Genomic DNA, 23686 nt, shown 5'->3' with positions numbered 1-23686 from the left:
GTTTCCCCATGTGTTTCCACTTCCCCTGATCACCTCCTGTGTGCTTTTAGGCTACGTCCACACGTACCCGGGTATTTTTGAAAACGCAGATTTTTCTATGCGTTTGCACCTTTCGTCCACACGTAAACTGCGTTTTCGGTCACTGAAAACGGAGATTTCTAAAAACGCCTGCCAGGGTGGATATTTTCTAAAACTCCGTTTTTGCATTCACGTGTGGACGAGAAAAACGGAGAAAACGCAGCGTCAAAGGTGTGCGCCTTTTTTGACGTCACACTGTGTGCCACGTTATTGTTTTGGTGAAATGAATTTCTACAACACTGTTACTTGTACTCTCTGCAGTGTTTAAATGCTTACATATACACACACAGTTACTGTCCCTCCACACATACGACTCTGTTCTGCTTCTATGCCCCATCTTTGTTTACTATTTCCCGCCGATGCTTCTGGACTTCTGATTGGCCAACATTTGTACACGGTGTTGTAGCTTTATGCAGTGTTGCTCCAACTGCCCGTGTAGAGTGGGTTGTGGTCAATAATAACTTTAGACCAAGCACAGAGGACTGAGACGAGGCTATAGTGGAGGTCCGGACTTTTTACTCCATAAGCTCAGAACACATACAATAACACTACACCACCTACAGGTGGGAGGTAGTAATAGCTGCTGCTAGTTACAGTATACCACATCCCTCTTTTCCGAGATAAAGATAACACTTCTTAACTCTGCTATACTGTAACATGAATGTACCTTTTAAATCGTAGGAACATTAGCGACATTATATTCTTGCAACATTAAAGAAAGCACACCTCAGATTGCTTGTCACTTGAGCAATGCAAATACACATCAGTGTAGTGTTTTGAAACAGATGAACACATGACAGATTAGATAAGACATGTCAAAATGAACATCTGAAACATGACATCTTTTCATTCTTTTCCAACAAGACATCTATCTAACTCGTCTAGAACAATTCAGATACAGGGAAGAGTGACGTTAGGCTCCGTGATCACTCAGTTTCTATACCTGGCAGGGCGTATTACTGCTCGGCCACTGCGTGTGTAACATGTGGGTGTGTTGTCCATACTTGCAGGACTAGAGTTTTGTGGGGTGTCACTTGCTGGTGGCTCCACTGGCTCTTGGGTGTGAACGGACAGTTCATCTGGGTCCATGGGTGTGTCCTTGAACAGACTTGGGTATATTTTCCTCAGATGTCTCCTGTTCCTCCTGAGCACTTTACCATCTGGTGTTTGCACAGTGTAGGAGCGTGGTTCCTCTCGCCGATGAGTTACAACAGCTGGCTCCCAACCGCGCCTTGTTTGCATGTGCACAGTCTCGCCTGGGGTCAGAACAGGCAATGGTCTTGCGTGCTGATCATAGTGGCGTTTCCGCTTTGATTGCAACCCCGCGCACTTTGTCGTGAATGTTCTGTGGGGTTGACTGCCTCAACACAGCACTGGTGCATGGCAGGGTGCTGCGGAGAACCCGTCCCATCAACATTTGTGCAGGTGACACACTAAGTCCTGTGACTGGAGTGTTCCTCAAAGACAACAGCACTAGATGTGGGTCTGTTCCAGTCCGTGCGGCTTTCTTAAGTGCATGTTTGACAGTCTTTATGGCTCGCTCCGCCATGCCATTCGAAGAAGGAAAGCCGGGACTGGAGAAAGTTAGCTTTATCTCCCAGGATGCTGCAAACGATCTCATCTCGTGGCTGGCGAATGGAACATGATCGCTCACTATCTCTTTGGGAATTCCGTGTCTTGCGAAGACTGATTTCATCTTCTGAATCACAGAGTGTGCCGTTTTGTCAGGTAAGTTAAGAACTTCTGGATATTTTGATAAATAATCCACTAACAAAAGATATGGATGATCGTTCAGTTCGAAGATGTCTGCTCCGATTTTCATCCATGGCAGCTCTGGAATCTGGTGTGGAATAAGCGGTTCAGCCTGGTTCTTTGGCTGCATTTGCTGGCATTGTTCACACTTTTCAAGCATAGTCTCTATGTCGCGTGACATGCCAGGCCAATACAGCACTCTTCTTGCTTTGGCTTTTGTGCGCTGCACGCCTTGGTGGGCAAGGTGCAGCTTCTTCAGGATCACACGCCTGAAGCTTTGGGGTATTACGATCTTGTCCCCGATCATAATAATGTCATCGTGGAAACTGATATCGTGTCTCATAGGCCAGTAGCTGTGGAGTGTTTTGTCTAAACTCTTCCTTCTGGGCGGCCATCCGTTGAAGTGTCTTTCGCGCACGGCTTGTAGTACGCTGTCTGCTGCCACTGCTTTTTTCAGGTCACTCAGTGTTTTCTCGCTCAATGCTGCTGTGGCCTCCAGAGCATACACAACTCTTTCATCATTTGCGTTTTCACTCACGTTTCCGTCGTCACTGGTAGTTGTGGCACGTGAGAGTGCGTCGGCTATGAACATGTCTTTGCCGGGGGTGTACGTGACGGTGAGATCATATCTCTGTAGTTGTAGCAGCATTCCTTGTAGCCTCGCTGGTGCCTTGCATAGCGGTTTGCGAACTATCGCCTCCAGGGGTTTATGATCAGATTGCACTGTCACTGGTCTTCCATAGACATACTGGTGGAATCGTTTAGCGGCAAACACAATGGCTAGCAACTCTTTTTCTATTTGTGCATACCTTTTTTCTGTGTCTGTGAGTGCTCGTGACGCGTAACACACAGGTTGCCCTTCTTGTAATAGGCATGCGCCCAGCCCATCTTTTGAAGAATCGGCCTGCAGTGTTAATGGTTTCTTGTGGTCATAAAATCTCAACACTGGCGCTTGTGTGAGCGTCGACTTGAGCGTCTGTAACGCTACTGTGTGATGTGGCTGCCACTGCCACACTGTGTCCTTCTTGAGTAGCTGTCTCAAAGGTGCTGTGAGCGATGCTTCATTTTGGATGTACTGTGCCAAAAACTTCGTCATTCCCAGCAGACGCTGAAGGCTTTGTTTGTCTTCTGGAGTCGGCATGTCGACAATAGCTTTGATCTTTGAAACATCTGCTTTCTGCCCTGCTGCTGTGATGATATGGCCCATGTATTTCACTGTGTCAACTTTGAACTGAATTTTGTCCTTGTTAAACTTCACGTTAGCTGCTCTTGCTTTCTCCATGACCTTCTGCAGGATTTCATCGTGTTCGTGCTCTGATGTAGCTGCAATTATCATATCATCTGCAATGATAAATACACCAGGAATGTTGCCGAAAGTCTCACAATTCTTTTGTTGAAAGACCTCGCTGGCTGATTTGATCCCGAATGGGAGTCGGAGGAAGCGATATCGGCCCCAAGGTGTATTGAAGGTACAGAGCTTTGATGACGGCTCGTCCAGCCTGATCTGCCAGTATCCATCTTTTTCATCCAATATGGTGAAGATGGATTTTCCTGCTAGCTTGCTGCGAACGTCCTCGTGTGTGGGAATGGAGTAGTGCTGGCGTTTAACTGCTTGGTTCAGATCACAAGGGTCCAAACACACCCTTAGTGTTCCGTTCTTCTTCTGTGTGGCGACAAGACTGTTGACCCAATCTGTAGGCTCATTGACAGGCGTTATGACATCTCTGTTTTGTAAGTCTTGTAGCGTCTTCTTCAGCGCATCCATTATGGAGAGTGGCACGTTCCTGCATGCGTGAATCACAGGTGTTGCATTTGGGTCAATATGTATGTGGTGAACTCCAGGGAACTCACCTAAGCCTGTGAACACATCAGCGTACATCTCCACAAGTTCTTCCGAGGTAGAAGGTGGTTTGGCTGATTTCGGTACAGAGGATGTCATGGCAAGGGTCTCAACTCATTGCACCAGATGGAGCTCTTCACAAGCTTGTCCACCTAGGATCGGTTTATCTGCATGGCTTGATACAAGAAAGTCAAACACAGCCTTGTGCTTCCGTGCTTCACAGTCAAGAGACACCACACCATCTGCACGAATGAGGGCTCCACCAAAAGCTATGAGTACAGTCTTTGTGGGCTGTAACCGAGGCATATCTGGTAACTCGTCATAAACTGATCTGGGGAGCACATTTGCGTCCGCGCCTGTGTCTAGCTTGAAGGTGAGTGGTACGTCTCCGATTGTCACACTTTCATGCCATTTGCCAGTCTTGTGCTTGTCGCTGGATACCATGCCGATGTATAGTGAATCGCCATCAGTTTCAATGTTGTTAATAGTTTTTGTTTTCTTGAAGTGTCTACTCTTCTCTGCGCTAGCTCTGCACACTTTTGAGAAGTGGTTATTTTTCCCACACTTGTGACATGTTGCCCCATAGGCTGGACACTGTCGGAATGCGTGTTTGTTGCCGCATTTGTGACAAACTGTTTGTTTGTCGTTGCTCAGTTTGTTTTTACTGTGTCCTGATTTAATGTATCCTGGCATTTTTCTTAATGCGTCCACTGACGTGTCTTGGGCTGCAGTTATTGACTGCATGGCCTGAATCTGTGACTTGGCCACTTCTGCTGATCTGCATATTTCTATCGTCTTGCGCAGTGTGAGGTCGTTGTCATGAAGCAATCTCTCTTTTAGTCTTGCGTCACTTATGCTGAACACCAATTTATCCCTGATCATGTCGTCCTCATTGATCCCAAATTCACAACTTTTACTTCTCTGACGGAGTTCCATGACATATCTGTCCACTGTTATATCCGGGTATGACCAGAACTTGTGGCGTTCAAAAACAACGTTCTTTCGTGGACTACAGTATTCCTTAAAAGTTTTCAAAATGTCCACCATTGTCAGTGCGTCTCCGGTCGGGGTCACTGTGAGCGTGTTGTACACTTCAAGCGCTTCTTCGCCGATAGTGTGGAGAAGAATGGCTATTTTAACCTTTTCATCCTTCTCCAACGCACCCGTAGCAGTCATATACAGTCCGAATCTTTGTTCCCACCTGCGCCAGGTCTCAGATAAATTGCCTGTGAGCAGTAGCGGTGATGGTGGCTTGAATTGCTCCATGTCGTTAGCAATGGCTACTGTTAGCTAATCTACGGCTAGCTTACTCACGTCGCGGTCCCTGTTCACACGGTCTTGCCGACTTCTGACACCATATTGTAGCTTTATGCAGTGTTGCTCCAACTGCCCGTGTAGCGTGGGTTGTGGTCAATAATAACTTTAGACCAAGCACAGAGGACTGAGACGAGGCTATGGTGGAGGTCCGGACTTTTTACTCCATAAGCTCAGAACACATACAATAACACTGCACCACCTACAGGTGGGAGGTAGTAATAGCTGCTGCTAGTTACAGTATACCACACACGGTTAGGAATATATCGCCACCAGTTGCTTTGGCATGTTCCTAGCAGCGTTTTCCTTCATTTCTGCCTTTACGTGTGGACGGGATTATTTTTTAAAACGAAAACGGAAAATCTCCGTTTTCAAAAATACCCGTGTGCGTGTGGACGTAGCCTTAGTCTGTGTGTGTTCATTCATGCCTTGTCCGAGCGTCTGCTATCCTACCTTGTCTCCAAGATTATGCATTCATGCCAGGTTTCTATGTCTATGTTCATGTTCCAGGGTTTTGTTAGCTCACCCAGTTTAGGTCATGATTTAGTTTTGTCTTTGCTTTAATTTTTCTTTGCTAAGATCAGCCTCAATAAACGGCTTGTTTTCAGTTAATATTAAGTCTTGTTATTTTGCGTGTACGCACTTGGGTCCAACTTCTTCACTCCCTATAGTCTGCCTCTGCCAGACTGTGACAGAGACCTTGAGGATAGATTCATTCAAAAACGTGCATCAATTTCTATACATTTTTTCTTCTTTTAATCTCATCACTCAAAATGGAAATGGATTGTCATGACAGATGCTGCTTCCTTTCTCCAGTCTGCTAATGCTGATTTCACCATCATTTCCATCACTGTACCCCTGCACGGCCACAGGAAGAGGCAATCCTCTCTGCTGTCTCCTTGTGTCTCAGAAATAATAAATACACTTTTTTTTAATGGCTGACTTTATGTTGCTTTTGCAGCAGAGCTGTCGCTTGGGTAGTAACACTAAAGATGCAATCACGGCGGGCGGCGGGCAGAAGATGGACGAGTGAGCGGGACAGGTGGACAGGTGAGATAAGGAGGTTTTGTGAGAGGCAGTCAGGCCTGGATTTGTGTGGCTGTCCGCTACCGGACGCTTAATAGCTGATGGCAAGCTGTGATTGTGATGAACATTTTAAATCTCTGGTCCAGTTTACCTTGACCTTTTTCCTTCTTCTCTTCTGTTGGATCACATTGCCAGTAGCTCATCTGTCGTGGTGTTAATGTCTTTGGTTTACTGTCCTCAAAGTACAATTATTTTTTGGGGGAGAAATCAAAAACATGTCATGTTTTACAGCCTGTCTGCCTCTGCGTGCTTTATAACATTTCCGGCTTTTAGCTGATATTAAAGGGTCAGTTCGTCCAAATTGCAAAGCTATTTTCTCTGTTGCTATCTATCCATGCAGAAAGGTTTGGTTTGATTTGTGTAGGTTTCAAGATATTAGTCAGTAGATTTCCGCACCCAGGGTTGTCTTACAGTGATTCATCACTGAAGCATCACATCTACAACAGAAGCTCTTAGTAGAAAGCCATCCTATCATTCTCAAAACGTTTTTGTTACTTATACAGCACTTTTTACCCATTGGCACAGTATTAATTTTTGATTCAAACATTTTATGTATTTGTGTATTCTTTTTGTACTCCTATTGTTTATTTTTTGGTACTTTTTGTACTTTTTATGTCATATGTTTTGATCTTTTATGCTTTTCCGTGCTTTAACCAGTTCTGGTGAACTCCCTTCCCTGTTTCAGCCAATGAATCAGCACATCAGCCTTTGAGCAATGCATGTGGAAACCCCTCTGTAGACTTAAAAACAGACAAAATCGTGCTACTATGAATTTCACCTTCTTTGGTCACTAAATGGTTGTGAACACACAATATATAGTCAATGTACACAGTAGTATTGCCTTGTTTTAGGCAACACTTTTAAGCCCTTTACATTTCTTTAAAAACAAATTCAATTTTATTTGTTACTTTGTGACTTAATCTGTGTAGATTCTCACAGCGATCACCTCTTAGCACCCTGTGACGTGAGCAGTTGATTTTGGCTGAAACACAGACTCGAGTCATCAGTTTGACTCACACTTATTCTTTATCTTTTTCTTTCAAAGTTCTTTTAATTTTTTTATTTCTTTTTTTCCTAATCAATGAAAAGACTGTCAAAAACCTTTCTTTCTATCAAACAAACACTTTCTTCTATTAGAAAGTCTACCAAGGACGTCTATGCCGACTTTAAAGAAATATGTCGAGCCTGTCACGGTCTGGAGGGCAGACCGTGGGGATGTGGGGAAAGGAGGACCCAAAACGCAGACTCTGCGATGCAAACAGTGCTCTTTATTTACAGTGGAAAGCTGTAAACACAATAACTCCCCGTTGCTCCCTCGAACCCCATGTGCGTGCTTCCCTCCGACGTCTGTGCTCGTGCTCGTGCTCCCCGCTGTTGTGTTACTGCACACCCTGTGCGTGCTGCCCTTCTGGTCCCCCGTTTCACCTGCAGGACAATACAGAAGCAGCCGTTAAACACTGAACCCGCGCGCACACACACACGATCCGCACTTCCTAATGCTACACACTGACTTGGAGTCTTAGCTTAATGATCCCGCGCCGGTGGGAGCTCCAACTCTCTCCTAAGTAGCTCCCCCGACGAGCCCTGATCACCAACAGGTGTGGCATGAACTTCAGGTGTGGCCAGTCCTTCCGCAGGGCCACACCCCTCAGGCCTGCAGGTGGCTGAGCTCCATCCTCCAGCCACACCCGCAGACATACACACCCATACCCTACCTATACATATGAGTGGGACACAGACTAACACAGCACAGTGCAGAAAAATACACACATCACCAAAATAATAATAACAACAATATCAACGGGAGGTGAGTCAAAACTGCTCACGGACCCCGAGTCCTCCAGAGCTGGGTCCGTGACAGTACCCCCCCTCTAAGGGTCGGCTCCCGACGACCCGAAAACAAAAACACAAACCAAAAACCACAGCACAACCAACCCAGGGCGGGCGGCGGGGGTCCAGGACGGAGGGCCAGAACCAAAAACCACAAAAGAAACAACCCCCCCAAGGTCACAGTTCCAAAGTCCGACCGCACCCCCTCGAGTCCAATGGCGGCAACGTTGCAGCTCCGGCGGACGGCCACGGGTCCGGCAGCAGCAGCAAAACTGTTCTGGTGGCCTGCCACTGCTCCAGTGGCGGCGGCACCGCTGTCCCTCCGGTGGCGGGCCCCGGGTCCAGTAGCAGCGGCGCTGTTGCAGCTCCAGCAGACGGCCACGGGTCCGGCAGCAGCAGCAAAACAGTTCTGAGGGCCTGCCACTGCTCCAGTGGCGGCGGCACTGCTGCCCCTCCGGTGGCGAGCCCCAGGCCCAGTAGCGGCGGCGCTGCTCCCCAGGCGGCCTGCCCGGGATCCAGTGGCGGTAGCGGCGCTGCTGCTCCTCCGGCGGCCTGCCCTGGGTCCGACGGCGGCGGCGCTGCTCCCCAGGCGGCCTGCCTGGGATCCAGTGGTGGTGGCGGCGCTGCTGCTCCTCCGGCGGCCTGCCCCGGGTCCGACGGCGGCGGCGCTCCTCCCCAGGCGGCCTGCCCGGTTTCCAGTGGCGGCAGCGCAGCTCCGGTGAACAACAGCGAGGTGTGGTACATGGCCGATGACATGCCGGTCGATGACGCGCCGGTCGCTGACGCAGACGCGTTGGGCGTAGCTGGCGTGGAGGGCGCGCTAGACGTGATGGTCCATCTGACTCGCTGACCTCCAGTTCAGGCTGAGCGAGTCTCTCCGGACCTCCGAGCTCCTCCGGTGGCAGCGCGGGCTCCACAGGCTGGCTGAGCTCCTCCCGCTCGCCTATCTCCGGCTCGCTGAGCTGCTCCAGCTCCGGCTCACAGGGCTCCGCAGCTGGCGGTGCGGGCTCCTCCGGCTCGCCTAGCTCCTCCGGCACGCTGAGCTGCTCCTCCTCCGGCTCGCTGGGCTCCACGGCTGGCCGTGCGGGCACCTCCCGCTCTCTGAGCTCCGCCTCGCTGAGCTGCTCCTCCCGCTCTCCGGACTCCTGCTCCGGCTCGCTGGGCTCCACGGCTGGCCGTGCGGGCACCTCCCGCTCTCTAAGCTCCTGCTCCGCTGAGCTGAGCTGCTCCTCCCGCTCTCCGGGCTCCTGCGCCGGCTCGCAGGGCTCCACAGCTGGCCGTGCGGGCATCTCCGGCTGCGCTTCAGCCACAGATGGATGATCCGGAGGCGAAGATAGTGACGCGGTGTCCGCAGGTGGGGAAGGTGAAGGTAGAGCAGGTGATGCGGACAGCAAAGCCGAGAGTACTGTGGTTGCTGCAGTCAGACGGAACTCTGGAAAAGAAGTGTCTGCAGAGGGCGGAGGCGACGATGGTGTGGCAGCTACTCCCGGTAGACTGGACAGCGATGCAGGGACAGATGGGTGAAATGATGGCAGAGGTGGTCCAGCCGGCATATCGACCTCCAACTGAGGATGAAGGTGAGAGGCTGACTGGACTGAAGACTGAGCTACCAGCTGGGCAGCAGGCTGAGGTGAGGGTGAGATGGCTATTATGAAGGGTGGAGAGGATGAAAATGTTACAGCTGGCTCAACAAATTCCAGGGGTCCAGAGGCAACTGAGACCTCCAGTTTGGCCTCTGGGGAAGCCCTGGGGAGAACCTCCGTCTCCATACGGTCAGACTGAGCCAAAAAGTCATTTGGGTCTGTATGCTCGGAACTCCGCAGCTCCCAGCTTACAGTCTCAGAGGGAACATTTTCTGAGTCTTTGGAGGTAAAGCAAACAGTTTCTATTTTCATGTTTACAGGAAGGGAATTTATAACACCGGCAGAGTCCATTTTACTCACTGTGGCGTCCAGAGCCGCTGGTCCTGAGTCTTCGACCAGCACAGGAGTGAGTGTGGATGTGGTTGAACGCTGCTTGCGAGGACGCCTTCTCCTCCGTGAAGGCGGGGCCGTGTGCATGGAAATCCGCTGTTCATCTGTGTTTTGATCGTCAATGACAGGGTTTATTATTGAAACAATATAGTCTGGTTTACTCACTGCGGTAATGAGCGCTGTCGGTCCGTTGCCAGCTGACGGGGCTGAAACCGCAGGAGTGGGTTGAGGCGTAATGGAATGGCGGTGGAGAGTGCGGCATGCCTTCTGTAATGGCGGATCAAACGATTGTGCCGCGAGCATCGACGGGAAAGCCCTCCGCCGACGCGTGAAAAACCAAGCGGCTAGAGTCTCTAGGAGAGCAGCCGAACTGTCCGTGCTCGGGCCACCCAAGCCAAATAATTCAAAACTCGAGCTCTCCCTTAAACTAGTGATCAATTGCCTAAGTTTGTTAATGTCCAAAATGTTCATGGTGAGGGTAGTGGATGTGAGGTAATTGTCAAGGAACACTACCTGTAGGTGTCTCTTGTGTGGGTCTACAGCCTGGATTACGCTCCGGCAGTAATCCCATAGCTGCGCGAGCGATCTCTCCTCCGTGGCAACTCCTGAGTTTGCTGGGTCCATGGTGGTTGGCGGGATCATTCTGTCACGGTCTGGAGGGCAGACCGTGGGGATGTGGGGAAAGGAGGACCCAAAACGCAGACTCTGCGATGCAAACAGTGCTCTTTATTTACAGTGGAAAGCTGTAAACACAATAACTCCCCGTTGCTCCCTCGAACCCCATGTGCGTGCTTCCCTCCGACGTCTGTGCTCGTGCTCGTGCTCCCCGCTGTTGTGTTACTGCACACCCTGTGCGTGCTGCCCTTCTGGTCCCTCGTTTCACCTGCAGGACAATACAGAAGCAGCCGTTAAACACTGAACCCGCGCGCACACACACACGATCCGCACTTCCTAATGCTACACACTGACTTGGAGTCTTAGCTTAATGATCCCGCGCCGGTGGGAGCTCCAACTCTCTCCTAAGTAGCTACCCCGATGAGCCCTGATCACCAACAGGTGTGGCATGAACTTCAGGTGTGGCCAGTCCTTCCGCAGGGCCACACCCCTCAGGCCTGCAGGTGGCTGAGCTCCATCCTCCAGCCACACCCGCAGACATACACACCCATACCCTACCTATACATATGAGTGGGACACAGACTAACACAGCACAGTGCAGAAAAACACACACATCACCAAAATAATAATAACAACAATATCAACGGGAGGTGAGTCAAAACTGCTCACGGACCCCGAGTCCTCCAGAGCTGGGTCCGTGACAGAGCCAAGGTTAAGATGTGAGTTTGACAGCTTTCATACTTTTCAGCTGAGGCTAGGCACTAAGAAAAGACCATCAGCCAACAATTATCCAAGATTACTGGGAAATGAGCAGGAAACACAAATGCTAAAGAGCAAAGGAGTAAAAATCCAGTTTAACTATCCAGCCTGAGGTCATACACGGGTTATTAATGTATGGCAAACAGTACATATATTCAGTACCGCTCTGCGATTTAAGCTACGAATGCGCTTGTTGCCAAATGCAGTGCTCTGATTGGTCAGATCTATGGAAAAAAGTAATGCACCAGATTTGTCCAGCTAAGCTAAGTGGTCGGTGTGAATGGTGAGTTAAACAAAACATTTTCACAGCTTTTAAACTTTCATTTTAAAGACCAACATAGATAAAGTTACACAAAGGGTTCGCACTGGAAATCACTGAGAAACATCAGTGGAAAATGTTACAATGAGTTCAGACACACTCTTATGGAAGCCCGTTTCCGCCACTAAAAAAACAAAAAGGATCCATAACTCAAAATTTCAAGTTATTTTCTCAAAATTCCGAGTTACTTTCTCGAAATTTCGAGTTACTTTCTCGAAATTCCGAGTTACTTTCTCGAAATTTCGAGTTACTTTCTCGAAATTTCGAGTTACTTTCTCGAAATTTCGACATATTAACTCGAAATTTCGAGTTAGCGCTGCCAATCAGTAATCTATGTGAATGATGTCATTTCCTTGTTACCCGGAAGCTGAAGCCCTCAGATACAAATGCTACAGCTAAGCTACCGGTATTACATCCAGTCGTGAATGCACAGATTGCTGAGTGTTTTCAGCCTGGCTTCACAAATGATGAAATCCCTGTGTTATTAGCTGAATCACATGGTGTTACTATCAGCAAACGTACTCGCGAAAGCGCCATATGCTTCCAGGTAACAAGAAAGCGACCTCATTCACGTATATTTTTGATTGGCAGAGCTAACTCAAAATTTTGAGAAAATAACTCAAAATTTCGAGTTATGGATACTATCTTTTTTGTTTTTATTTAGTGGCGGAAACAGGCTTCCATACTCTCTGGCACGGGTGGAGTGATGTACAGAAGTCTATATAACTTACAAATGGTAATTAGCTAACTTTTAACAGTGCAGAAAACTGGAAGGAAGAGAACAAAGGATGGAATAAAACATACTAGGATGCATGAGAGCCAGGTATTCCAAAATAAAACAGGAAATAACTCAAACAAAACAAATAAAATCATAAATCATAAAAACTAACACATATGCTGTTTCTCTAGTCTGCACTGTTTAAATCCATAGATAAATGCAGGTTATTGATTAAAACTTTGCTGTTAAATAAAAAATCAGTGCATTTGTCCTTCTCCATGATACAGACTGTCAAAAGTGTGCACAAGGGCTATTTCTCTAGAAGAAACCAGAGCCAGTGAATATACTATAATTGGCAATCAGCTGTAATCAGCTACATTTTCAAGACAAATACGTCAGCTCTGCTGTCAACTAATGAATCGTTCCATATCCAGTTCGTGAAAGCATCTACGTTTGCCATGATAAATGTCTCCTGTCACTAAAGCTTTACCCTGGAAAAGTTCTCTCAAATGCACGGGGGGGGGGTTCTGTTTTACATTTGCTGCGGTGTGCTATCAAAGAACACAAATAAAAGAAGTTCAGCAGCAGCTGTGGTGGATCAGATGATAGGAAGAACTCCAAATATGAAAACAAAAGCAGAAAAAGAAATTTATCCACAAAAAGAAAAAAAATCCCAGTGAAACGACATCACAGAAGTGGACACAGGCCACGTTTGATTGAAGTGTTTTTTTGAAGAGAGAATTTTAATTTATCTTATAAATGAGGATGGGGAACCCAGCGAAAGACAGCACATATCTTACACAACGGTAAAATTCTTTGTGTAATGCAAAACAACTGCTACAAGTGGTGCAAATAAGTGGCCTAATCCATAGATCCATACGGAGCCTATATGTTTCCATTCCACACCGCTCGCTCGCTCACTGCTTAAGCACTCTGCGAGTGATCGATGCTCTCTGGCCCATTCTCTGATGAAAGAGTCATCCTTTTGTTTTCTATTGCTGGCAGATTTGAGCGAAGTTTGATGGATGTGGGTGGACTTGTCACACGTGGGTGTGTTATCTCTTTGTTGTGTGAAATGGAGACAAAAGAAGAGGAGTGGATGAGAAGACTGTGATTTTATCTCTGAAGTGCAAAAAATGTTTCTCGGCGCAACACGGGAGGGAGTGGGAGAGAGATTAGAGCTGTTGAGGAACAAAAATAGATTGATCAGATAGCATGATAAGAATAACGGAGGGCTTTGTTTGTTAATTCTCATTGGAGGGTTTGTTGTTGTTTTTTTTTCTCTTCTGTGTTGTGTTTAACATTTCCCTGATCCTCCCCTTTTGTTTCTAATTCGTATTCAGTTATTTCACGAGTGGTAAATATGGAAACGTCTGTATTTACACCTTGTAGTAATTAGGCTTCGTGCCTCCATAGATTAAAAAATAACCTAATTAGGAATATTTTTGTTTTGCTTGGCTCCACACCTGTGCTGCAGTCTGCGAGCGTGTATGAGCGGTTACTGTGCAGTTGTGTGCTGCCATCCGGGGAGGAGGAGGTCTGCCCGCCTGGTGTGCGCTCGGGGCTCCAGGGCCTCTGTGACTCACTAAGGGGAGTCAGACATGGCCTCCCAGGTTGCCGTGACCAGGCAGGGAACACACCCTGGATTTACCTGCACTTAATCCCCATAGAGAGGTCAGGTCCCTGTTCCTGTAAAATCCTCCCTTATGTGGAAGAAAACACCTGCGATCCATTTACTTCTGAGAACCAATGTTCTTAAAGAGCCCCCACGGGAACTCAAAAACATGAGCGCGTGTGTGTGTGCATATGTGTGTGCCGTGTGGGGGGGGCTGTTTGTTTTTGCATATTTATAATAAAAGGGCTGAGCCATATGCGGATGTGCATGCATACCCAGTGAAGACATGGCTGTCTTTTCAGCGGCAAAGAAAGCAAGACTTGATGTATCGCCGCAGACAGTTCAAATTACTTTTATGACTTTGCTCTATCATCCTGAATTTGCCTGCGCGACTCTTCTTTTTTCCCCTAACCATGTAACCTTTTACTCAAATCTGACAGATGTGGAAGTAATGATGCCTCCTACAAGCGAGGCCTTGCAGTCTACAGACCCGGCATCTCCAAAGACGCCAGCACTACCCGAGGGCTCTGATAGAGATTATTTCAATTCTCCTCAGCCGCTTAATGATGGATGAACCTGCAGCTGCGGGAACATTTGACAAGCCTCTGTCAGCTGTGACAACCGGGACTGAGTGAATGAAGGAAGGAAGGTAGGAAGGAGCAGAAACACACACGGCGACGTGCAGACAGACCACAGATGATGGCAGATGAAGTGAAGAGGGGAGGGAAGGAGGGTAGGGGTAGGGGGGATTGTAAAAGAGATCGCCGTTCAATCTGCGGCATTGACAATATGGTGTCAGCCCCTCGCTGGGGAGATGTGACAGGCTGGCAGGTGGGCTGCTGCTGTCTGTGTCGCTGACTGGGAGATCAGGGCCGACACGCAGAGATTCCCGCAACCCAGGCTCCAGGTTCTGAAGCTTATGATTGCAACCCAGGCTGCGGTGACACGTGAACTCACAGTGGCACGTACAAACATACACGTTTGTGCACATACACTCTCTGTGGGTGTAAAGTTACATCGCCTATCGCTAATTACCGCCACAGTGCCAGCATTTCGAGCTGGGTCTCCAAATTACACGGCTCAACCACAACAAGGGCGATGTGCCCAGCAGTCATTTGTCAGACTAATTATTTGTCTTGGGCTTGTAATTGCAGTGAGAACAGGTACTCAGGTAATTGTGTGGTAAGCTGCAATGTTAAGTGATGCTTTCCCTCCATGTCCAGGCAAGATGAAAGGAGTAAAGATTGCAGTGCTGAAAAACGTGGTTCAATCTGGCCTCGCAGTCAGACACGGAGTCTAAAAATATATGCCAAGGATGAGTCTCGGCTTTTTGAGGGGAAGAGAACAGCACCTTGATGTTAGGCTCATCAGCATGGGTAATGGTTCTTTCTGTTAGACTGGCTACTTTGCGAATGTATTTAAATAAGTCTCAAGCGTATGCAGCTTTATAAGTTCATTAATCACGACCCACGGTGAGCACAGGTAAAATACTACGGCTGTGCGAAGCAGAACAGTTCAAATCAGCCCCAGTCTCACATCTGTGAGCAATACTTGTGGTGATTCGAGGGAGCACATTTCTGCTTTGTGCGGTATGATGCGGCCGCACGCAAATATAAACACACAGGCTGCTGTCATTTGCAATGATGCTTGGCTCAGTAACACTGTCACCTATCATCATAATTATGACCGCGCTCTTTGTTATTCTTATTTTTAAATGTGTGTCCCATGATTCCTCACAGAGGTTACACAGGGCCGACTGGACACGATGTCAGGTTGAATATTATAATGAGCAAAAATAAATAACTCATCGAGAAGTATAAACAGGAGGATTTTTTTCGCATATGCCCTGAATCCAACAGCGGCCCTCCCGCAGTCTGTGAGATATGCCTGATCTGGACAATGGTCACCGGGAATCCTCGGCGTTCCTTCGTGACGAGCAAATCAGTCTCACCGCGCGACCGTCTGTGGCCATCTTGTAAACGCGGCTCCTTTGCGCAATATCGCCCAGGGGCCTGCTCGTTCTTTTGTGTCAGGGAACACGGGAGCTCTTGAAAGGATCCATAACTATCAGCGACAGCCGGGGCCGAGCGTGGCTGGCCTCATGCAGAAAAGGCCACTTCTACATGAAAAGGTAGAGACATAACAGAGTCCTCTACCTCCCCTAACCTTGCTTTAATGCGGCGCGTGGCCCGGTCACGTCTTCCTCGTGTGCGTTGGGGCAAAAAAGAAGAAGAAGAAAAAAAATGTCTGCTCTATCATTAGTATCAACAGGCACGCTTGACAGTGCCTTTTGATAAACAAAATGTTCTCTCTCATGAACAGAATGTGTTTGGGTGTCCGTCAGCGATTCAGACGCCACCTTTAGCTTCCACTCCAGGATTAAGTGTTTTGCAGCTCGACACAGTCACCGTCTGTGTAATGTGCATGATCAGTGTGTCTGTGGAGGATGAGAATAAGGAGTAGGCGTGCAGGTTTTTTTTTTTCCTTGCTCCTCTTTCTTTCTCCTTTTCTCTCTCTCCTTCTCTCTTTCTTTCTCTCCTCACGGTGGAGACACCACGGTGCCATCTGCTTTGCATTTGTTTAACAAAGATTTATTGTGCAGCAAGACACTAATCCAAAACACACACGCACATACACACACAATCACCAACACACACACACACGCAGATCTCGCCTTCTTCTCGTCACAGGCCGCGAAGAGAAAAAAAAAAAAGTGAGGGATGTGGGATTGGAAACGCTTGGCGCTCTCTTTGTCAACTCTCACTCTGACGAGAGGAGAGAGAGCCGGCTGGCACACAGAGGTAGGAATGCCAATTATGGCCTCCTCTGCCTCCATGTGGCACACGCGCACACACCAACACGCTGATTTGGAGCTACAATTATAAACTTGTCATACATGTGTTTATGGTGAGGTGGATGCATACAAGTGTGCGACTTTGAGCAACAACAACGGGCAAAAAAAAAAATAAATGTACACACAAAAGAGGAAATCAAAGCGGGCAGGAATTGCTCACATGTTGCTCCACAATGACAGGATTCACTTGTGAATGTGGCACAGGAGGTGTTACACACTTCGCCATCAAACGCATTTTCAGTAGGCAAGGATTATCTCCTTTTCATAAAGGCAAAACAGGTCAAAGTGGCTCTCGGGAACAGCTCTTATCATGTCAGCTTGGGAAGCGGGGCAATGTAGCTTGGCGTGTTACTCCTTTCTGTCCTGTCCACGCGAACCCTCGTATCCGGTGACTTCTGCTGCCCTCTTTGTCACCCTTCATGCCAGGTAGAGAAGCGGGGTCCCGAGGGCAGAGACGATACGCCCTTTTGACTGGAAAAAAGCCACTACGGAGGCTTGGTAGGGCCCCTCAGATACGACAGAGAGGTTAGAGGGCCCCAAACATGCAACCGTGTAGAGCCTGTCGAGCCTCTTTGGAAACACTCGTCAGCATGTTACCCTACTCTTAGAAAGGGCTGGGGGTCCCCATCTGCCAACTGGTACAAGCAGCGTGTTCATCATTTAGGGGCTAAACACCAAGATGCACAGCCGTACACACAAGCTACGCCCATATGAGCATGTGCTCTTATGTATATGAACTTGTACAACCAAATAAACACACTCACTTACAAACACATACACACACATGCATTCTCAGTCAGGATGTATCCCAGAACCCCCTATCCAGAGCCACTGTTCAGTGCTGAGCCCTCCAACCTCAGGGTGAAGCCCCTGCCAGTTCACCTGCCAGGGCTGGACAAGCAGAGCACTTAGCGCCCCAGAAAGGCCACCATCACCCCCACCCATCCACACCCACTGCGCTACTCGGGGTCAAGGAGGCTTCACCCACACTCCCCATTCCCTCCCTGCCCAGAATCGCCCCGCGTGTCACCCATTCGCACGCCTCGACAGCCCACGTTCTTTAAGCCACTCAGAGTGTAAATGCAACATTTGTAAGAGGTTACTTCCTGCAGCTTCTCATCTCATTGCCAGTGACATGTTAAAGGGTACTTCTCTCAGAGTCAGCTGGTATTTTATGCTGTCAGATCTCAACTAAAAGAACGCCCAAAATGAATCACTGACACAATATAAATCTTTATTATACTCCTGCAGGATGTGACACTCAGCATAAACAAGCACTGTAAGACAACATGCTAATTTCATAAAATTTTAGGGAATCAAGACAAGCAGACCGGCATATGAAATGAACTGTCAAAAGCTTTTGATTAAAATTAATGTGTGTGTGTTCTGCAGTACAAAAAAATAGGCAGGGTTATAATAATCAAATGACTCCATCTGTGTGGCTTTCAAAGCCAGAATTTGCTTCTTTAACTGCGGTGTTTATATCCTCCCGCTCCCCCTCCCACCGTACTAAACTAACTGTTGCTGCGTGCTTCATGCTGTGCAACATTGCATTGCTAAGAAGAAAGCTTGTGACTGAGAAGAAGAGGCATGAAAGAGGGAGCGGACTGCGATGGAAGAAAGATATCCACCCTGGGAATGCAAGCAAACAAGAGGATGTGGCCACTTTTTCTCATGACCCCTTTGATGGAAAAAAATCTCCTGTTCTTTTCTTTTTAAATTTCAGCTCTCATCAAAATTGTCATTAATCACTTTGCGCAAGCAGGATGGTTTTATGGGGAATTTGACCTGGTTAATTGGAGTTGTGCATTACAAGCCAGTTCCACATAACTAAGACTGATGGGTTTTTGTGAAACAACTTCTATACACTTTTCCGTTTAGAAATCCTATATTGATTTAACTGTGACTCATCTTAAATGCTAGACTACACTGGCATTCCAACTTTTCCTTTTCTTCCTGTGAGGAGTTATGTTTTCTTTATGTAGCAGTTTTACCATGTGAAAACACAAAAGCTTGGCATTTTTTGTAATAAATTAAAATCTTTGAGTATGCTTCTTCGTGCTTCGTTCAAACTTATTTATTTTTACATATCTATGCAATAACTTTACTGTTTAATTTTAGTAGTCTTGTTATATTCAGCAGTTTGGGAAGAAATCATTTTTATCCGTGAAGCGAAATGAGAAGACTGGTGTCACATCATAAACATGGCGCTACGGCCGCCCACCAAACAGCTTAGCTTAACACAAACACTAGAAACCACGGGAGTCAGTGTTGCTGTCACTGTGAGGCTGCCCTATCAAACAGCATAGAAGAGAGGTGGTGCTGAACAGAATCGCTAACCCTGCCCTTATGCTTGGCTAAACTTGTGCTACAGTCACACTCAGCAAAACAGTGATTGGAGAACACAGCATGACCAGAATTATTGCGACTGTGTGCAATAAACAGTCTCCTTCCCTCTGACATGGTTGCTTTGAACATGGCGACCAGGTCTGTGACCAGTGGCAGTGAGTTGCTTTCTTCAAAGTGACTTTGGTGTGCCAAGATGGTGATAAAGTGACTATCAGTTTGGGACTGAATGGCTTCAACTTGGTAATTTAATTTATGATAATACAGCAATTAACTGTTATTAAAAACAAATCAATCCTTCAAAAATGGAAGATCTGTTCAATTCTGTTGCGGACCACATACTCAGAGTCCAGCCAGAACTTTACAGATCTGAAGCAGAGATTCCTCCACAAATAGTGATACAGTTGCTGAGGGATGGCGATTTAATGCCGGAATGACACAGGCTTTCAGGAACCTTTGCATTTTCAGGTTTTATATAGGAATAAAACCTGTTGACAGCAAATAGTTCTTACATGCACAGTCTGATTCACATTGATTACAACCTGTTGTCAGTCTCCATTTATAAATAAGACGGCTATTATTTCCATACAGTTGCCAGTCTGTTTGAGACAGGAGTAGAGAGTACAGGCAACCTGTCTGTAGAGAGACAGGTTGCCACCCACCAGGCAACCTGTCTGTCCCACCTGTCCCACCAGTACTCTACGGTGACTGAGCCATAACTGATTGGTACTGTATCTATGTACCAATCAGTACCAATGTAAATGTGAAAATTTTCATCATAACATTTCTCCCTAAATGTTGATAGATCCCTTTGATTTTTTCAAGGCAGATAAATAGCAGGAATGCTGTAGATTCCAGTTTGATCAGCTAATGTTTAACTTGTGCAATTCAACTAGGCTGGTGCAAACGTGTGGGTTTTCTGAGCAGACTTTGGTGTGACATGGGTGGGGGTGGGGACTTCCAGATTCAGAAGGGCAGATTGAGGATGGTGATTGCCTTTGGGAAGAAAGTGTTGTGGCAGCTGGTGCTGCACTCGTGCACCAGAACTGTCTTCCGGGAGGGTAAGATCTCAAATAAATGCTTGTCTGGCCAGAAAGGGCCAGCAGTAGTCATCTTTTCTTTGCCCTTTTGCACTAACACCCTACAGTTCTTTGCGGGAATGAGCGGGCAGCAGTGCTGAAACCTCTCAACAACTCTAATGACATCCTCCATTGTCAAGAAGAGGTAGGTAGTTATGTAGTTCATGTTCAGTAGTGGCATGTTAGCCAAAGCAGCTAAAAGAAAAAAAACATCCTGTGCTGTTTCTTGTTAATCACATCAGAGATGTTTGCAACCTATTTAATGGTGTTGCAGATGGTGGTTCCCTAGAAACCTGAATGACTCTGTTATGTTCACAGTAGTGCCATTTGGGCCTGGGAGTTCTCCTGGATGTCAAACCTCACCTCCACCATCTGGACAGTATTAAGATTTCTTATTGCACAGCAAGACAGCATTCTGCCCCCTGTTTTGTGCGCCTACAAACCCAGAGGTAGTGATGAAATCAGGAGCTAGACACATCACAAGTTTGATGAAATAAGAAGGATGATGAAAGGAACCTCAATGAGAACTTGTGATTTTTCAGAACATTTGCCATCCACAATTATGTTTATAAATATAAAAGTTCTTTATAGTCAAGCACTCTTAAGTACAAACTTATGAAACTTATCTAGAAAGCCATCTTTCCTGTAGCTACAGTGGTTCACTCTGTGTGCTTTTAAGATTACCTTTTATATCTTTTCTTCTTAGCTTGTATGTAAAGCTGGTTTTTCTCAGCCTTTTATCAATATATTGTATAACACAAGGCACCCACCAAAAGCAGAGAAGTGAATTGTCCTCACGGGACCACGTTGTATAAATTGTGGTTGAATAGAATCAATTAATCAGGTTGCTGCTCAACTGACTCGTACGTTAAAAATCACTCATTGGCAAAGCCCAGGGAACCCAATGTGGGAAAACCCACTGTCTCCACTGATTTATCATAAGGTCTTATTCCTTTTTTTATCTCCTAGGGGTTGCAATAGATGCTGGGATACTTTATTATGTATAACTTTTTGAAACACTAATTAAAAAGTAATCCACACTGGTAAAAGTAACACACAGTAAAAGATATGAGGAGAAAAGCAGACGGAAGGTGCTAATCTCTTTGGTCCACGGTCGCAGTTGACTCGCTTCTAAACCGCCTGGAAGAATATTATCCCTGTCTTTCTCTTACATGTAGTTTTTTTCTTAACACAATCCAAGCCCCAGGGACAACTAAAATTGCACCAACCTCATTTACATGACATGTATTGGTAAATCCTAATACATGAAGAAAAAAACTACCTGTTTTATTTTTTTCCGAAAGCAGTTTCTTTCCTGTCTGCGAAATAATCCTTTATCTTTAACACTTAGAGGGCGTAAAGCAAACAAAAGGGAGAATCAAAAGTAGGATGTCAGGATAGCGGGCATCAGGCCTGGCTGGGTGTTAGCGAGACGCATTGCATTGCTCTCCGGATCTGTCTCAGCTGACAAAAAGTCTTTGATGAATACAGGTGTAGTCTATACAGTACACGGAAACGCGAACACCCCTCGCACACCTAATTAAAACAACAGCAATATGGTATAGACTAGAAAACGGGTCCAAAGGGAGACGGCCTGCAAAACAAGCGGTTTCGTTCATGTTGTTGTTTATCATATTCACATTGTTCCCCCAGTGCTCTTTCCTCTTGTTTTCCGCGCCCTCTGGTTCTCCATCTTCTGCTCAAGATTAACTTTCCAATCTTTTCTTTCTCTCCCTTCGGCTCTGCCCTCCACTAATTTACCCTCCAACCTGCTGCTTTTGCCATGTACAATTACAAAGGGGAGTGCTAGTTAATGCGCACTAATAATGTTCAAGCTGAGAAGGTTTGTCAGTAATAATTACTTCCCGCAGAATGAGTTATAGTAGTCACAATATGTGTATAAATACCTACTGTTGTGCTGCGTAATTTACAATTTCCGATGCAATGTGATTGTCTCCTGGTGCTAACCTAATCATTTTGTTTTGTGTGTGAAATTTGTCACAGGTGAAAATGAGGAGTGAGGAGAAACAGAAACATCAGTGCAGGGATGTGTCATCGTAGATTCATGTGAGAAGTGAAAGTAAATTAATCCTACGTTGCAATGACTTTCATTTTATTATAATAATTTGAGTGTTTACATGCAGGAACAATTACCAAACTAAGTCTCGCCACAGGTACAAAAAAACTCTTAAAAACCACAGAAGAAAATGTGTGATGACACACCCCTTCAAAGTGGATCAAATTCCAATCTTAGATTGCCTCCTTGGATAATGTGGAAATATTAGAGAAGCCTTGATCTAAAATGGAGCATGGAAATGAAGTGATAGAGGGAGCCCCGAGGACAGGCAGCAGACACAGCGCTGGGCCAGCCATACATACCTCTGGGAGGCTGCAAGCACAGCCTGCCTCTTCTATGTAAATGTCCCATTCCACACATTAGTCATACTGCCTTCACCGTACACTAAAGTGTGCTTCGCCCATCAAACTCTGCCTGCCTCCCTCGAATGTTCCACAGATAAACCCTAGAGGCCCTTTCTACCCCTCTACCACCCCCACCTCCAGGACCACAGAGTGGCTGATTGGTTAGATACCCCAGGTAAATGGTGGAAAGCCTAATACTTGAATGCTGATGTCAGGGAATTTCTGATAGGGGGAAATTGATAACATCTGTGAAAAATATATCTAGATAAAGGCTATTATCGATTTATTTTCATCTAAGTCTACTGAATGACTCTGTAAACATAATTTTAAACATTTATCAACAAGCAGTTATTTTCTATGTAAAGATGGGAAATAAAGGTATTACTAGAAAAAAAATGAAGTAACACCGCCTCTGTGTGCGTGTGTTGTAACCCCACATTTGAAAGGGTTTTAAAGTTGCAAAGTGCAGTTCGGGGCATTTAACCAAAACAATAAAGCATTTTATTTGTGTTCTTTATCAAATCTTGTCCTTTTTTTCAATTCGAGCTCATTGTGAGTTTTTATTGCTGTTTTGCTGCTCTTCTCTAGTTTCTCTTTCACTGCGTGCCTCCTCTACTCAACACAGGTCTGAGTGTATCACAAGAATTATATATATATAGCAGTAGATTATAGATTGGGTATAAACAATTAAACATAGTCACCCAGTGGTTTATACAAGAACATATTTGGATGAGAGCGTGGACACAGGGAACTACGAGCTAATGGTAGCATGGGTGGGCTAGCTTGGTTAGCTAAGTGTAGGTCGTTAAAGTGAAGTAGGTGAAGGAACCTAAAGTGTTGTTGTAGCACAGAGATGAGATATGACTCATTCAGTAACAAGTCATGTTACAATTTCCCACCTAGTAGATTTGACTTCAAACAAATGTCAAGGACATATATAACAGGAATAACTACTTGGCTGTCAGTGTCCGTGTCCGCAACGAAGTATAAATATAAATGAACTTTAATTTCAGTGGTCAAAAAGTAATGAAACCTGTCTGTACAGAATATTCAGTCCAATCTGATAAAATCTGTCTAAAGTCTTTAT

General features: G+C 46.3%; 1 protein-coding gene and 1 long non-coding RNA gene across 2 annotated transcripts in view; one reads left to right on the top strand and one right to left on the bottom strand.

Annotated features, from left to right (window-relative positions):
* LOC146563677 (uncharacterized) overlaps positions 1-23030 on the top strand; it is a 29287-nt gene extending 6257 nt beyond the window's left edge. Inside the window, exons 2-4 of the long non-coding RNA XR_014894344.1 lie at positions 5946-6034; positions 14340-14548; positions 22183-23030. This is a non-coding gene — a long non-coding RNA (uncharacterized LOC146563677). The remainder of the gene's footprint in view (positions 1-5945; positions 6035-14339; positions 14549-22182) is intronic.
* Positions 7020-10515, bottom strand: LOC146563678 (uncharacterized). The gene is made up of 5 exons (XM_085290585.1): positions 8543-10515; positions 8360-8452; positions 8103-8272; positions 7392-7495; positions 7020-7052 (listed from the first exon to the last, which is right to left on the bottom strand). The coding sequence occupies exons 1-5, from the start codon at positions 10513-10515 to the stop codon at positions 7020-7022; spliced, it is 2373 nt and encodes a 790-aa protein (XP_085146711.1).
* Positions 23031-23686: the final 656 nt, after the last annotated feature.

The sequence above is a fragment of the Mchenga conophoros genome, linkage group LG11, assembly GCF_057382185.1.
Source record: "Mchenga conophoros isolate Kocher_MC1m ecotype Shallow Benthic linkage group LG11, M_conophoros_male_GT1.1, whole genome shotgun sequence".
Lineage (NCBI taxonomy): Eukaryota > Metazoa > Chordata > Actinopteri > Cichliformes > Cichlidae > Mchenga > Mchenga conophoros.
This window is presented reverse-complemented; position numbering and strand designations above follow the sequence as displayed.

Coding starts and splice junctions, on each gene's coding strand:
- LOC146563678 (XM_085290585.1), bottom strand. CDS start 10,515: ATGATCCCGCCAACCACCATGGACCCAGCAAACTCAGGAGTTGCCACG. Junction 7,496..8,102: donor CCGCCATTGGACTCGAGGGG/GTGCGGTCGGAC, acceptor ATTGTCCTGCAG/GTGAAACGGGGGACCAGAAG. Junction 7,053..7,391: donor GAGGGAAGCACGCACATGGG/GTTCGAGGGAGC, acceptor TCTGTGTTTCAG/CCAAAATCAACTGCTCACGT.